General features: G+C 43.0%; 1 protein-coding gene across 1 annotated transcript in view; it reads left to right on the top strand.

Annotated features, from left to right (window-relative positions):
• The window catches only part of cdc16 (cell division cycle 16 homolog (S. cerevisiae)), a 63,734-nt gene extending 48,626 nt beyond the window's left edge, over positions 1 to 15,108 (top strand). The window contains exons 14-18 of the mRNA XM_072258882.1: positions 1,426 to 1,489; positions 7,383 to 7,444; positions 9,879 to 10,014; positions 12,703 to 12,793; positions 14,551 to 15,108. Of these exons, the coding sequence (XP_072114983.1) occupies positions 1,426 to 1,489; positions 7,383 to 7,444; positions 9,879 to 10,014; positions 12,703 to 12,793; positions 14,551 to 14,840 (643 nt within the window). The 3' untranslated portion in view covers positions 14,841 to 15,108. The remainder of the gene's footprint in view (positions 1 to 1,425; positions 1,490 to 7,382; positions 7,445 to 9,878; positions 10,015 to 12,702; positions 12,794 to 14,550) is intronic.
• The last annotated feature ends 2,493 nt before the right edge of the window (positions 15,109 to 17,601 follow it).

Here is a 17,601-nt window from a genome sequence, read left to right as displayed (position 1 = left end):
AATAAAACATAATAAATAAACAAGTAAATCAATTATGTATATTGAATAGATTATTAAAAATGTGCAAAAACAGAAATAGTGTATATTAAAAAAAGTGAGATAGTGTCCAAAGCTTCAAAGTCCATTTAGCAATCGGATGGCAGGAGGGAAGAAGCTGTTCTTTCTGCTCTTCATTCCTACAATTTGCATCAATGGGAGAAGTAGCTGTAATTACTGTTGCTGATGATGTAGCTTAGTGAAAGAAATTAGGAAAAGGCACAAGAGGCTGGGAAGAAATAAAGTGAAGTGGAAGAGGGAAATGCACAATCAACGTCAGAGTTTCACAAAGAATTTTTTTCTGATTTACAAGGTTTCTCTAATTCCAGAGAATCAAAATACACATGTTCTAAACAAATTTAAGTTGAATCTTTATTTGAGTGTTTTTTTTTTATTTCACAACAAAAAAAACACATGGCTAAATGTAGAAAAAGCACTCAGGAAATTTAACGGGAAATTACCTGAGGACTGAGCAAGAGACTAGGGACTAATTTAAAAGTTCTTTCCAAGAGCTGGTGGTATAGGCATGATGGCCTGAATAGCTGTGAAATGCTATGAGCATTATCAGAGAGCTGCCCATTGGCCAGATTGTTTAATGTGACAAGACAGTTGAGGCCCTCTCTTGGTTGGGGTCTACCGTGGATGTTGCATCCTAGCTGCATACGTGATAAGCAAGTCAGGGAAGGACGATATGGAGAGTAAACTGTTGCCCATGTAACAGGCTGCCCCTCTCCACACAGCTGATGAATTCAAAGGAATAGCCAAGACCGATACAGTTTAGCACCAGCTATGTCGCAGGAGTTAAACTCGATATAGGACTCCAGCTCTGGATTTTCCCACTGAGTTTACTCCTGTAGGCTTCACCATGAGTGGGTTTAGCCGCAGGGCAGTGGAGGTTTGACATCAGAGTTTTCCTTCTAAATGAGCTGCCAACCACGGCCGACGAACCCCATCTGCCTGAAGCAACTGGTTTTAAGGCACCAGTAACCTGCCTTTGACCCTTCCTCTGCCAGTTGCAACAGTTCCGCCGAGCTTACGTAGTAGCTAAGCCATATATGAAGGCCAGGAGCTAGATTTGGTTGTCAAAGGCTATAGGTGACTCAAGTCATTGGGACCATTTAACAGGTAGTGGGAGCTTGTCCCCATTACCACCCCTGCTATGATAACCTTAAGGGATCCCATGAGGCTCTAGTTCACACAAAACAATCATAATTTGGGATAGTGGTTAGCTCGATACTGGTGATGCTGGATCCTGTCAACTAGTGAGATAAGGTACTTTTGATCTAAAAACGGTTTTGAAAATACTGTAGCTGGATGAATGGACTTCTTACAAATGTTTTAATTTACCTGCTTTTAGTTGCTAAAATTAGTTTAACAATCATGTTTCAGTTGGAAGACTGCGGAGAAATATTTTCTAGACGCATTAGAAAAAGTGAGAGCAATTGGAAATGAGGTAAAGAATGTTGTTTTGTTTTTCATTTCTGAGTTTCAATGTAAACTGGTCTGGGAGTGCCATGAGTGTTGATTGTTAATTCAATCTGACTGTTGTTGGTGAGAGTCACTGTGGTGGTTGATTTCTGATGTGACTGAAGTTAAGATAGAGTGGGGTGCAAATGCTTGAAAGATTCAATTAGGATTGTTGTGACTTTAAGTTATTTCAACAAAAGTCATCTATTTGATTAACTATAAACCTTCCAGACAGAGCTGAACTTGTGAAAAATGTAAGACATGTATTTAAAAGCATTTTGGTTTAAGTGCCACATCTGAAAGATGTGGTGAGGTCATTAACTGAAATCCTTTTATGGTGATAAAATATACATTCTCATCAGACCTTACTTAGCTTTCACTTAGTCTTCTCACTGTCCATTTTCCCACTGACTTGTAATTTGACTGAGCCTTGTTTCTGTGGCAATGCAAACCTACGGTTGTGTATACACAGTTCGCAACCACATTTAATGTTTACCATAAAACATAGCAGAATTGGGCTATTTGATCTATCAAGTTTGCTCCGCATTCCATCATGGCTGATTTATTATCCCTCTCAACCCCTTTATCCTGCCTTCTCCCCGTAACCTTTGACACAGTTACTAATCAAGAACCTATCAACTTCCACTTTAAATATACCCAATGACTTGACCTTCACGGCCATCTGTGGAAATGAATTCCACAGATTCCCCACCCTCTGACTAAAGAAATTCCTCATGGTCTCAGCTCTACTAGATATCCCCACCGCAGGAAAGATCCTCTCCACATCCGCTGAATCTAGGCCTTTCAGTATTTGCTAGGTTTCAATGAGGTCCTTCTCCCCAACCCCCGCCAATTCTCTAAATTGCAGTGAGTACAGGCCCAGAGCAATCTTATGCTCCTCATACATTAACCCTGTAATTCCCAGGATCATTCTTGTGAACCTTATCTGGACCCTCCCCAATGCACAGCACATCTTTTCTTAGATAAGGTGCCTAAATCTGCTCCCAAGTGGGGTCTGACCAATGCCTTATAAAGCTCAGCATTGCATCTTTGTTAATTTTAGTCCTTCATTGCCTTTTTCGTTCTTCTTATCAAAATCAAGTGTTTTCTATTTCTATCAATTAAATTTCATCTGCTAACTCTCTGCCCACTTAATCAACCTATGAACTTTCTTTACTATCTTTCTTGCATTTTGCTATACTGATTGAATAAAGTTTAAGTAAATAATTCTGTTTACAGTATTTTGAAGCTAATTTCTCCTTAGGCCTGAAGGGAAGTAATTAATTTGTTCCTACATTATTAAAAATACTGAAGTTTACCAGAATCTGTCACACCTATTCACAAGTGATTTATCTGATTGCTTTTCAGCAAGTCATTGCAACTAAATTATGTGTCATGGTATTTCACACTACAAGTTATCAAACTTCCTGTTGTTGTTGCATGTTAAGCAGGAATATGTCTAATGCACACAAAAAATGTCTTCATGAAATTCTATTACTCTTAATCGCATCTTACTGGAATTATAAAACAAGAAATTCAGCAGATGCTGAAAATCCAAAACAAAACACACAAGAAGAACTCGGGTCAGGTGGCGTCCATGGAAATGAACAAACAGTCAATGCTTAGGGCCAAGACCCTTCCTCAGGATCTTACTGAAATTGCCTGCCATTGTGAGACAGTTCCTGGGATTACTGTTAGACTCCCTTGCAGAATTTTTGCTGCTGTTTGCTTATATTTTGCTACACACTGTATTGCTTAAAGCTATTCAAAGTGTATCTTTAAAGTAAAGTAAATTAAATTATGCTTATTTCCAACTATAAACACTGGACTACCACAGAAACACACATCGCATCTTCATCAGCTAGAGAAATGTCCAGAATTGTTCAGGGAAACTTAAACCTTGCCAGAAGAGTGAATATGTTTGTAAGAAATTCCCAAGCAGTGAAAAAGTGGAAGTCAAATTTGCAGCTAAAATTAAGTAAAATTTGGGACAAGTCTGGAGTAAAACAAGAGCATGCTTTTACATAAGCCACGTTTGTTTCCCTGAACTGTTACTGGGCTTCATGTTTTCCTTGCTTTGTGGACATTATAAGACCATAAAACATTGGAGCAGAATCAGGCCATTCTGTCTATCAAGTCTGCTCTGCCATTCATCATGGCTGATTTATTATCCCTCTGACCCCCATTCTCCTGCCTTGTCCCCATAATCTTTGACACCCTTTCTAAGCAGAGCCTATCAACTTGCACTGTAAATGTAACAAATGACTTGGCCTCCACAGCTGTTCGTGGCATTGAATTCCACAGATTCACCACACTCTGGTTAAAGAAATTCCTCCTCATCTCTGTTGTAAAGGAATGACTTTGTATTCTGAGGATATGCCCTCTGGTCCTAGACTCCCTCACTATAGGAAGCCCCTCTCCATGTCTAGGTCTTTCAATATTCAGTGGGTTTCAATGAGATTCCACTCCCCCCCCCCCCCCCGCCAATTCTAAATCTCAGCAAGTACAGGCCTAGAGCCATCAAGTGCTCTATTGCTATACTCCCTGCCTTTACAATTGCCTCTTTCATCTCACCAAACCTCTTCAACTACAGGTATATGATCTGTCATTGTCTGACTATTGGCTTGTTCTGCTCTTTAGTCCATGTTGAAACTTCCATGTCATAGTGGTTTCCCCAGTGGCCGCATATGTATTGAGATCCCAGAGCACAGATGAAAGGCAGGACAGGACAGGGCACTACATTAGGTGGAAACTCTTAAGAAGAATATTTTTGATGTTTTGACTAATAATCATCTTTGGAAGGATGAGGGCAGGATTTCATTGAAACCTACTGGGTACTGAAGGACTTGGATAGAGTGAACATGGAGACGGTACTTCCATTGGAGGATGAGTCTGGGATCCAAATAATCAGAATTAGGTTTAATATCACTGGCATATGTCACGAAATTTGGTAACTTATTGGCAGTGGTACAATGTAATACTTTTGAAATATAGAAAAAGTAAATCAATCACAGTAAGTACAGTTGCAAGAAACAGATTGTGAACCCTTTGCAATTACCTGGTTTTCTGCATTAATTACTCATAGAACTAGGGAACATAGCCTCAAGATTCAGGGGAGTAAATTTAGAACCAAGATAAGGAGGAACTGCTTTTCCCAAAATAGTGATAAATCTGTGGAATTCTCTGCCCAGTGAAGCAGTGGAGGCTACCTCCGTAAGTATATTTAAGACCAGGTTGGATAGATTTTTGCATAGTATGGGAATCAAGGGTTATGGGGGAAAAGCAGGTAGGTGGAGATGAATCTGTGGTCAGATCAGCCATGATCTTATTGAATGGTGGAGCAGGCTCGACGGGCCAGATAGCTAATTCCTGCTCCTATTTCTTAAATTCTTATGTAAATGGTTGATGAACTGAACAGCTGTGTATGGAGGAATGCTCTAAAATTCCTCCTGACCTTTGTGCTTGTCTGATCAGCAGCTACAGGAAACGCTTGGTGGAGGTTATTGCTGCTAAAGGAGGTTCTACCAGTTATTTAAAAAAAAAACGGTCCGCATATTTTTTCCAGCCTGGGCTGTGAATGATTAAAAAATGTGTTCAATAAAGACAAGAAAAGTACGATTGTTTGTGTTTTATTAGTTTAGGCAGATTGTGTAGCCCATTCATGTAGCCATCCAAATTTCACTTAAAAGTTTGCAATCAAGCCCGCATCTATCACTTCCACATTAGCAAAATTCTCTGAGTGAAGAAGTTTCCCTTTAATATTTCACCTTTCACTGTTAACCTAAGAACTCTAGTTCTGGTCTTATCTAACCTCAGTGGAAAGAGCCTGCTTGCAATTACCTTATCTATGCCCTCATAATTTTGTATTCCTCTTATCAGTTTTCCCTATCATGTCCTACTGTATGGTTTCCGTAAGCGGATATCTTGTCTGACAAATCTGCTGAAGTTATTTGAGGAAATAACAGGCAGGACAGACAAAGAGTCAGTGGATATTGTTTACTTGGATTTTCAGAAGGCCTTTGACAAGGTGCCACACACGAGGCTGCTTAACAAGATAAGAAGTATGGTATTACAGAAAAATGCTAGCATAGATAGAAGATTGGCTCACTGACAAGAAGCAAAAGGGAGTCTTTCCTGGTTGGCTGCCGTTGGCTAGTGGTGTTCCGCGGGGGTCGGTGTTGGGACTGCTTCTTTTCACATTATGTATTAACTTGAATGATGGAATTGATGGCTTCGTGGCTAAGACTGCAGACAGTACAAAGATAGGAGTTGGGTGATGAGCCACTTGATACAGGATATCCAACTTCTCACCTACTCTATTCATCACAGTAGTTAAGTGGCTAGTCTAAGTTGAGTTTCCGGTCATTGGCGACCCCCTTCCTGTTCCCTCAGAATGCTCTTGGTGAAGTCTTTGATGAATAAGTCATCAAATGTAAAGTATAGGTGATTGGATACCCCCTTGTTGGAGATAGTTATTGCCTGAAACATCTGTGGAACAAATATTGTTTACATTTATCAGCCCTTGTGTTGTCTGGGGCTTGCTGCATGTAGGTGTAGGTTGCTTCATTTGGTGAATTGAGCATTGTGCCATCATTGTTTAACAGGCATATTTCTGACATTTAGGAAGGAAGTCATTGTCAAAGCAAGCAGCTGAGGATCATGTCTGAAATACTGCCCCGAGGAACACCGGCAGAGATACTGTATCTAAGCACATCTTTCCCTCTCCACCCCTTTCCACTTTCCGCAGGGATCGGTCCTTCCGTGACTCCCTGATCCATACGTCCCTCCCCACGGATCTCCCACCCGGCACTTATCCCTGTAAGCGTAAGTGCTACACCTGTCCCTGCATCTCCTCTCTTACCACCATTCAGGGCCCCAAACAGTCCTTCCAGGTGAGGCAACACTTCACTTTTGAGTCTGTTGGGGTCATCTATTGTATCCGGTTCCCGGTGCAGCCTCCTCTACATCAGTGAAACCCGACGCAGATTGGGGGACCGCTTCGGCGAGCACCTCCGCTCCGTCCGCCACAACAGACAGGATCTCCCAGCAGCCACCCACTTCAACTCTGCTTCCCACTCCCATCCAAATATCCATACATGGCGTCCCCTACTGCCATGATGAGGCTAAACTCAGGTTGGAGGAGCAACACCTCATCTACCGACTAGGTAGTCTCCAGCTCCTTGGTGTGAACATAGAATTCTCCAACTTCCAGTAATTCCCTCCCTCTCCTTTCCTCTATCCCTATGTCACTCTGCCCCCTCCCCCAGCTGCCTATCACCTCCCTCATGGTTCCGCCCCTTTCTACTACCCATTGTGTTTTCCCCTATTCCTTCTTCACCTTTCCTGCCTGTCCCTTGCTTCCCCTCCCCCACCCCTTTATCTTTCCCCTTACTGGTTTTTCACCTGGAACCTACCAGCCTTCTCCTTCCCACCCACCCCCCACCTTCTTTATAGGGACTCTGCCCCTTCCCTCTTCAGTCCTGACGAAGGGTTCTGGCCCGAAACGTCGACTCATCGTTTCCATGGATGCTGCCCGACCTGTTGAGTTCCTGCAGCGTGTTGTGAGTGTTACTGTATCCTGGGGCTGGGATGTTAGACCTCCTGTACCTACGGCCACTTTCTTTGTGCAGTATGATCCCATCCACTGGAGTGATTTCTGTTTGATGCTGATGCTGTGAGAAACATTTCCAGCTTTGGAGAATGCTGACAGCTGCCTTCACTTCAAATAATGCACAGGCTCCTTCCAGATTACATGTGCAATGCCAACCAAGATTACGTGCTGAAGGCTTGAGTTGTCTGTACTTAATATTTCTGGGTGTTTGCTGCTATTGTATTGTAACTGAGTAACACATGTAAAGTTTACTTGTTTATTTTTGCAGGTAACTGTTGATAAATGGGAGCCTTTAATGAATAATTTGGGGCATGTTTGTAGGAAACTCAAGTAAGTACCTATGAAAAAATGTCAAATTCACTTTCCGTGTGTTTTTTTTTAGTCCTCACTAGTGAGTAGTGGTCATTTTCTTTCAGTGTTTGAGGCAGGTACAATTGCAACATTTAAAAGTCATCTGGATAGGTACAGGGAACGGGGAGGTCTGGATGGTGTAGGCCATATGCAGGCTGATGGGACTCACTGTCTGAGCAACACAGCTGACATGAGCAAGTTGGGCCGAAGGGCCTGTTTCTATGCTATATGACTGACACTAAGATCATGGCTGATTCTCTGTTTCGATACCATTTTCTTGGAGTCTTCCCCATACACCTCTTGGGAATGTAGTTGGGTTTTGATTGTCATTGTAAAGTTTACTGTAATTAATTTGGAGTATAAATAAGCTAATTACTTCATGTCACTCTGTCCTCCCCCCATTCCCTCGAATGGAATCAGTTAACAAGTCCATAAAGCAAACCAACACATATGCATTAAGGTTTGTTTGGAAGGGATAGTGATAAGAACTATGTAAATTATATATTGAACTATGGTTTGACCACACTTTGTGTGCATTTTGGATCACCATAAGGAGGTGTGCAGGGTTCAGCAAAGGCACCAGAAACAGAAAGGCATTTGTTTCAGGGATCAGTGAAGACTGACCGGGTTCCTTCCTCAAGAAGGTGACAACAGGACTTATTAAAATTAATGAAGAAGTTGAACTTGGGCCTGTTGTGCCTAACTGTCAGTGTGACATGACTTCATAATTCCCACTACAAGTGGCACAGATCTGTCCAGTGCTGTTAGAGATCACTGCCTGTGATTACCCGTTGCCAGGAGCCACACGTCTGGATGCTGTGAGGATTTTGTTTGCGCAAAAATTTGCATACTGCAGTGGTGAGGCTGAACTGCAGCAGAACCATTAAAATTACTGGCACATGTTTCACGTTTTAGAATAAGCAAAATACAATAGCAGCATAGCCAACATTTTTAATCCTTCTCCACCGCCAAACAGTCACTGCCCAGTGGATGCGCAGAATCTGATAGTTGGTTTATCTGCAGAACATTGGGAATCTTAGCAAGACTGGGGTCTTTTGATAGATTCCTGTGGCAGAAGTCATGGCTAGATGGGGTCCTACCCTAAGCATGGGGCTACATGCGTAATCACAAAATACTGAAATTTACCTGCAAAATAAGAGAATAGTAACTAACCTACCAGCATCCCCTTGTTGAACTATCCCTACCTATATAGAACAGTACAGTATAGGAAGTATTGCTGTCCTTAAAGCAAAGAAAGTTTAATAGAGGAGCTGAAAATAGATGAATAACCTTAAAATTAAAGAAAAGGAGGAACTGCTTCCTGTGGCAGTGAGCTGAGGGCATGGAATCTCAGAATGGTGAAAGAGAATGGCCAAAATGGAGAGGGGAGAGTTTAATGTGGTTTGGAACATAATCCTTGAGGAGTAAATAGACGGTGCAAAAGGACTTGGGAGTCTTGGTCCAGCATTCCCTACAGGTGAACTTGAAGGTTGAGTTGATAGTAGGGAAGGCAAATACAATGTTAGGATATGTTAGGATTCATTTCAAGAGGGCAGAAATATTACAGCAAGGATGTAATGCTGAGGCTTAATAAGACATTGGTTAGACCACACTTGGAGTAGGTGGTTTTGGGCCCCCTTATCTAAGAGAAGATGTGCTGGCATTGGAGAAGGTTCAGAGGAGGTTCATGAGAATGATCCCAGTAATGAAAGGATTAATGTACAATATGATAAGCGTTTAATAGCTCTGGGCATGCACTCACTGGAGTTTAGCAGAATGAGGGGGAATCTCGCTGAAATCACTGGCATACCGAGGTCTAGATGCATTGGACATAGAGATGATGTTTCCAATAGTTGTGGAGACTAGGATGGGGTTGGGTGGTGTAGGTGAGGAGAACCAGGCTCAGAATGCAAGGACATCCCTTTAGAACAGAGATGAGGAATTTCTTTTGCCAGAGGGTGGTGAATGTGTGGAATTCATTGCCACAAACGATTGTGGAGACCAAGTCATTGGGTATATTTTAAACAGAGGTTGATAGGTTAGTGATTAGTTAGGACATCAAAGGTTACTGGGAGAAGGCAGAAGAATGGAATTGAGAGGATTAATGAATGCTGATTCATTGTTTAATGGCAGAGCAGACTTGATGGGGTGAATGGCCTAATTCTGCTCCTTTGTCTTATGACTTGTAAATGTTGGAAAGGAAACATATGCAAGGTATGAGGAACACACAGGGGAGTGAGTGTAACCAGAGGGCTCTAACAGCTAGTACAAGGAACCAAATGGCTTCCTCCCACACTGACTGATTTCGCCACCCTTCCAGTTTCTGCATGTTGTTCAATGTGTTGTGTATGTAGACGGCCATTCTTAACTCTCAATGTTTTGACAATTAACAGAACTTCTGCTTCTGTTTTAGGAAGTACGACGAAGCATTAGATTATCACCACCAAGCCCTCGTCCTCATTCCTCAGAATGCATCCACTTATTCTGCCATAGGTTATGTGTTGAGTCTGAAGGGCAACTTCGAGAGTGCCATTAACTATTTTCATACGGTATGCCTTTTGATTTCTTGAGAAACACTCAGACATTAACACACTTTATAGTTCACACACTATTCTATTTGTTACTAATGTATTTTGAGTTAAATATTTCTATGTTTTTCATTGAACTACATAAGCACTTAATACACCTTTCAAGGATAATCGGAACTGGTATTCTGAGTGGTGCTCATCGGTTGAAAGTCTGTCTTGTCTGGTGATGGTAAGGGTTCGTCACAATGAAAATGGTTGGTCTGATAACTGGGGGAACATCAGAAGAACAGAGAAGAGAGCTCAACCTGGCCTGGTTCAGTGCTTGAAGCTGAGAGTGTTTGAAACATAATGTGTTCTGTTCTTTAGCACTGACTCGCCACATCAACGAGAGCACGAGTTTGTCAAGCTGAAAAGCCGATTGTAAAATGATAATATTGGATAGCACTGTTTATGCCTTTCTGCTGGTTGCACAGCCCATAGTGGGGGAACCTCGTCACCACCTCCCTTGCCTTCAGAAACCATTCTTAAAAGTTCCATCTGTGCTTTCCCTTGTGTGCGAAGCAATTGTAAAGAACTTTCATTTCATCACTGAACTGACAGAATTACACTGGAACATGGAGGAAGAGGTACAATTAGATGACAATGATCGCTGGTAAAAATTAGGAGAGCGTCAAGAAACTTTGGGAAAGTTTCTAAAGGCGGAGAGGAGTAGTGGGGTATCCAAGGGAGAGAGGGAGGCTCATGGTGGGGCAAAGTGTAACATCAGTGAACACAATGATGCAGAAGTAGGGATCAAAAACTCCAAGACTGACGGTTGAGAAGTGTCAGGGCTGAAGTATGGTGGAGAAATGTGGACTAGGGGTTTGAAGGTGACCAAGATTTAAATGTGCTACAGTGAAAGCCAGTGTGGATTAGAGAAGATGAGTGTTACATTGTAAGCACAATCAGCATGGAGTAGTTCGAAAGTCAGAGCCCTGACCTTTGTATGTGCATTTCTTCCCCCTCTGCTGGCTGAGATTACTTAAATCCTTCATTTGGTGCGTTGAAAGCCTCAATTCGCTACAGCTTGCGTCAGGCTGACACAGCAGCAAATAATCTGCTGCTTTGGGCACTGTTGGGAAGTATTTCTCCTGAATTCACCTGAGGCATCAGAAAAGGTGTCTGCTACTTGAAATGCTCTTCATTTACATTGGGTGTCCATAAATTGTGTGTAGATCTGTAAAATGTGCTGTGGTCCCACTGCAGTTGTGCCCGTATTTGTATATCAATACAAATATACGTTAATGTATATCAATGAATAGATTCTTCGCTCCCAAGCACAGACTCCCACAGGAGCATGTACCATTGAACACTGATATAAATCTTCATTTCCCTTGTCATTTGGATGGAAAACTATATAAGCTAAACTAGTTTGGTTATTCTTTGTAATGCTGCATGAGAAATCACCAGCCTATGGTGGGTGGGTGGGTGTGTGTGTGTGTGGCTGTGGCTGTTTGTAGAATAATCCCTTCAATTCCACTCCCCCTGCATGTTTCCTGTATGCCTGAAATCATCCTCTCGAATATTCTGTTCTGGTCAAAAGCTGTACCTGATTCTGACTGCTGTAATCTATTCTTGGAGTAAAATCAAATCCTTGCACCCCAATCATTTTTAAAGATAGAGATTAGCTTTATTTGTCACATGCACATCAAAACATGGGTTTGGTGAGTGAAACGGAAGCCATTGATTACGAGTAAGCACACTAACCATTTATTAACAAACAGTAAAAGATTCGACCATGCATCTTAAGCCCCCCCCCCCCCCCCCGTAGGTCTTCAACACTGGTCGTGACCTCAGTGTGAAAATGAATGCCTGGGGAGAAAAAGAAAGGAGGCCGAGCCTGCAGTGCTCTTCTTACACCCCTGAGGTGCCTGAATCGGGACACCGGTGCCATGGCATACTAGGCAACAAGTGGGAAAGAGCTGCTGCATCCTTCAAACAGGCCAATCGATGACTGGCACGGTAGAAGCGACTTTCAACCGACAAGTAAATTAACCCCCCACATGAAATGCATCAAGGATGTGCTGGAGGCAGCCGGCAAGTGTCACAACTTACTAACCGTAACCCATATGTCTTTGGAATGTGGGAGGAAACTCCTTATCAGACTGTGGCAGGAATCACTGGCACTGTAAAGTGTTCCACTACTGCTACGCTAATGTGTTGCCCATTTGCTGATAAGTAAGATAGAAGCTTGAACAAAACATCTTTTCAGACGCAGGTTTGGAAGGTTATGTTAGCTAATGATAGTAAGCTAGTCTGGGAGCTCCTTCCTGTGCTCACATCAGTTAATCTACAAGAGACAACCTCATTCTTATGAGGAAGTATTGAAACCAAGTAACTTGGCGTAAATTTTTGTACATTGAGATGGGCAGATTCACAGTGGGCTCTGCCACCACTGAGCCTCATCAACTAAGAGTCACTCAGTTGTCCATGAATCAAATAAATCTCCAAAACCCCTGTAAATATTTCTGTGCCAACCTATGTGAGTGAGGAAAATAATTCTCACCACACTCCAATACAGTACATAAATCTACGGGTATTCTGATTTCCCCCCTCCCCACCCCCTCTCAAGCAAACACTACCATTTAGAAGCTACTTTGCACATAACTGCTGGGCCTTAAATGCCTTTTCGCTGAATGATTTGAGCCTTACTTACTTTTTCTTCTCCAGGCCCTGGGTCTCCGTCGAGATGATACCTTTTCAGTTACAATGCTTGGTCATTGCATCGAAATGTACATTGGGGATGCAGACGCTTATATTGGTGAGCAAACTTCTGCAGTTTTTTGGAACATTATTTAGGCTTTTGTATACAGTACTGTGCAAATCTCTTAGATATATATATATATATATAGATAGCTAGGGTACCTAAGACTTTTGCACAGTACTGTATTTGTCAATGTGGAGCAGAATGTAAGTTTGTAAATCTGGCGGAAGCAAAGGATATTGGGAATGGCGAGGGTAGAGTGCTGCGGGAGGAGTGTGGGACAGGGGACAGAAAGGAGTGCTGGAGTGGTGTGTGGTGTGGGTGCAGACACACCCAGCCCTGAGACACCAGGCAAGGGCATTTGATTCCAAACAATTGGTTTATTGATCATGACAGAATATCTGTCTAGTGCTTCCCACTCCACCCCCTCTCCTTTCCCCTTTTTCTAACCATGATTCCCTTCCCCCTCCCCCCTTCCCAATCGCCATCCACAATAGAGACCCATATCAGAATCAGGTTTATCATCACTCACATATGACATGAATTTTTTTGGGCAGCAGTGGTCCAGTGCAGTACATAAAATTACTACAGTACTGTGCAAAAGTCTTAGGCACCTTAGCTATATATATGTGGTAAGACTTTTGCACATTACTGTGTGTGTCAAAGTGGCGTCTGTAAACTGCCAGTTTGTATTTGTTTCATTAGTCCAAGTTGCATGGACTGTGCTGTTGTACCTGAATCTCAAACTGCACTTACTACTTAGAAACATAAACACATAGAAAACCTACAGCGCAATACAGGCCCTTCGGCCCACAAAGCTGTGACAAACATGTCCTTACCTTAGAAATTACCTAGGGTTACCCATAGCCCTCTATTTTTCTAAGCTTCTTGTTCCTATCCAGGAGTCTCTTGAAAGACCCTATTGTATCCACCTCCACCACCGTCGCCGGCAGCCCATTCCAAGCATTCACCACTGTCTGTGTAAAAAAACTTACCCCTGGCATCTCCTCTGTACCTACTTCCAAGCACCTTAAAACTGTGCCCTCTCGTGCTAGCCATTTTAGCCCTGGGAAAAAGCCTCTGACTATCCACACAAACAATGCCTCTCATCATCTTATACACCTCTATCAGGTCACCTTTCACCCTCTGTCGCTCCAAGGAGAAAAGGCCGAGTTCACTCAACGTATTCTCATAAGTCATACTGATTGTTAGTCCCAGACTGCACTGTTGTTCCTGAATCTCACCCTGCATGGACTGCACAGTTTGTCCCTGGTCCTGACCTGCGTGGACGACTTTGTTGGTCCTGAAACCTGACCTGTGCAGACTGAATTGTTTGCCCCGAAGTCTGACTCGCACAGACTGAGTTGTTAGTCCTGAATTCTGACCTGCACAGACTGAATTGTTCCCAAATTCCAACTTGGACTGACAGAACGTTAATCCGTCCTGACCTGCACCAATTCCACAGATGTTCGTGGATCCCGACGCGTGCAAGAACTGCACTTTTGCCCACTAGTGCTGACTTGAATGGACTGCACTGTTGGTCCCTAATCGCACCCCACAGGGGCAGCACTGTTGGTCTCTGGCGTGAAGCCAGTACCTTTTGACTTGATACCACTGAGCCAAGCTAACCTCTGTCTGTGATCCCTTGAGTATGTCCTAATTAGCTCAGGAGAGGTAGTGTAATTGCCAAGTATTTACTTCCTGACAGTGTTTATAGAAGAGCCTCGATATGTCTCTGAATCCTCCTGGGGTATGAAATGTTTGGCCCATTGTGCTTGGGATTGTCACCAAGGAAAATGTTCCATTTGTTGCAGGGACAGAGATAAAGGAGAAACTCGGGTGTTACGAGCTCGACTTGTCTGCGATGAAGGCGCCCATGATCAAGAAAATGATCTACTGCTCTTGGGAGGAGAGGGAGAGGGAAAGTGACACAGAGTTTCAGAGACCGCCCCTGGAAGAGAGTGGCATCATGGCTCTAGAGACCCCACCCCAGCAGAGTAAAGCAGCGAACCCCAGGCCTGCCCCTGAGGACACCCCACTTTTCATGGAGATGAACGAAAGTGACATGATGTTAGAAACATCTTTGTCCGACCAGAGCAACTGAGTGCTTCGTGACCAAGAACGTTGGAACCTTTCGCTGCCTTACAGTGGGCTGGCAGGTCTGAGCAGTACTTATCCTGAGAGTAGACCAGCTGGGAAGCTGAAGACTCGTGGATACTGAGCCACTCCTCTTGCACCAATTTCCAGCAACTGAGTGATAAATGAATAACTTGCCATTGAATGATCCTGTGGTCACCTGCTAGGTACAGGTTGATCAAGTGGTATATCACAATGTTAATCTGTCAATTCATTGTATTAAAATCTCAAATAACCCTGTGCTGTACGTCGTTCCATCCTTAACCAGGCAGTCATCTTGGTATGTCAGCTAATGTCAGGTTATCTAGTCTGTACTTCTGGATTACCTTATGGTTTCAGACCACCTCTGCTGGTGCTGTAGAGTGTTGGAATAAGCCCTTGTCAGACTTCTCAACAACATAGTCAAAGACCTAAGTCAGTTTTCTGGTTCTGTTCTTGCCTTTTGCCATATTTTGTGTGCCTTTGTCAACAGAGTCAAAGTTGTATTTATACCAAGTCTGGTCCAGCTTGTACATGGATGTCTCTCTGACTTTCACTAAGTACAACATTCCTCAATCCTCTCTGCTGTTTCTCCTTGCTCATACCCTATGCCCTTGGAAATTACAGATGAAAAGTAATCGTTTGCCGTCGAATTCCAAAGCCAACTCTTCAACTGTTGGCTGTTTCCACCCTGCTTTTGTTCCTTCCACTAGTCAGCATTTTACCTTTACTAACCTTTGAAACCTGCTTAAATCTCATAGTAGCCAAATTGATACTTCTGCAAGTTTTCCTGTAACTGGTGTGGAGCAGCAACCTGTGTAATGGATAGACTACAGTACACACTCCAATGAAAGTCTGACGAGTGCACCAATAGTCGATAAGCCTTGCCTGGAACACACCACCAAGGATGTAGTGCAGACAGATGCAGTAAGGAGATTTAAGAAGCTACTGACATGAAGGAAGCCTCGTACACCACCAAATATGTAGGACCTTCATTGCTGTCCTACACATTAGCGTCATAATGGGCAGTAACAGATAACCACTTGAATGAAAGAGAAATGTAGGGCTGTGCAGGAGGGAAGCATTAAGTTGATCTTGGGAGTAGGTTAAAAGGTCAGCATTACATTGTGGGCTGAAGGGCCTGTAATGTTCAATGTAGAGAGGGTATTCATGCCTGAGATGGGGAGTTGCCCAGTGCTGTTGGGAAGAGATGAGATATTTTAGCAAAGAATGGGGAGTCCTTTCAACATACCTCAGTCTGAGTCAAAAGCTCTCAAGGATGTGATGGTTCCTTACTGTTCACTTTGTGGGGATTACCATAAACCCATTGATTCTCCTACCATCCACCTACGCTTGGTAATTTACTGTGGCCAGTTAACCTATTGATCACCACTACTTTCAGAACGGCCAGGGAAGCCCACACGGTCGTGGTCACTAACTGTAAAGTGAAGCACCCAAGAGAAGCCATGCAAACGCAGGGTTTGTAAACTGGAGCACCCAGGGAAGCCCATGCAAATTTGGCATGCCAACTTCACACAGTATTTCCTAACTGTTAAAAGACCATCAGATATAGAAGCAGAATTAGGCATTGGGCCCTTCGAGTTTGCTGCACCATTTCATCATGGCTGATCCAATTTTCCTCTCAACCCCAATCTCTTGCCTTCTCCCCGTATTCCTTCATGCCCTGACCAATCAAGAATCTATCAACCTCCACCTTAAATATAAATAAAGACACCTCCACTGCTGCCTGTGACAAAGAATTCCTCAGATTCACTACTCTCTGGCTAAAGAAATCCCACCTCATCTCTGTTCTTAAATGACGCCCCTCTATTCTGAGGCCGTGTCCTCTGGTCTTAAACTCTCCCACCATAGGAAACATCCTCTCCACATCCACTCTAACAATGCCTTTCACTGTTCAATAGATTTCAATGATGTCACCGCTCATTCTTCTGGATTCCAGCGAATACAGGGCCAGAGGCATCAAATGCTCTTTATATGACAAGCCATTCAATCCTGGAATCATTTTTGTGAACCTCCTTTGAACCCTGTCCAGTTTCAGCACATCCTTTCTGAGATAAGCAGCCCAAAAAGTACTCATGCTGCATCTTGGGGTTCAGTATAGATCATTAAAATGTCATGAATTGGTGTAGAGGCTAATGGAATGCTGTCTTTACTGGAACAGGAAGAGAAGGGATAGATCTTTTGCTACAACCATACAAAGCCCTGGTTAAGCCACACTTGCTCTCTAGTCCATTCCTGAGGGAATCAGACAAATTTTAACTCTGGTCCCCAGTTTACTGGGCAGCAGATGATCATCACATTTACACCAGACACACACCTATCTACTGACCCTCTGACTTCACTTGCTCAAAGCCAATTTTATCTCTTTTCCATTGTGTTTACAAAAAATAACGAAGTAGAAGCATTACATCTACTTCTCTCTCTACAGGTGAAGTGTGACCTGTTGAATTTTCCCAGGTGTAATACTTTCAGGATTTATGAAATCTTGCCATAAGTTCAGACTTCTGTATAAATTACGAGCTGCAGCTGATTCTTGAGAATTGAGGCAGTTGGGACTGATAATTCCTTAACATACTGAAGATCAAAGAGGGCATGGAGAGAGGCTAAGAATAAACTATTCCTTCTGGTTAGAGAATGTAGGACCAGGGTTTGGTCCAAGCTTCTGCTTTTTTACTTGTTTTTTGTTTTCAAGACTCAAGACTGTTCAATGTAATTTCCGGTACACAAGT

This window comes from Mobula birostris, chromosome 5 (assembly GCF_030028105.1).
Source record: "Mobula birostris isolate sMobBir1 chromosome 5, sMobBir1.hap1, whole genome shotgun sequence".
Taxonomy (NCBI): domain Eukaryota; kingdom Metazoa; phylum Chordata; class Chondrichthyes; order Myliobatiformes; family Myliobatidae; genus Mobula; species Mobula birostris.
This window is presented reverse-complemented; position numbering and strand designations above follow the sequence as displayed.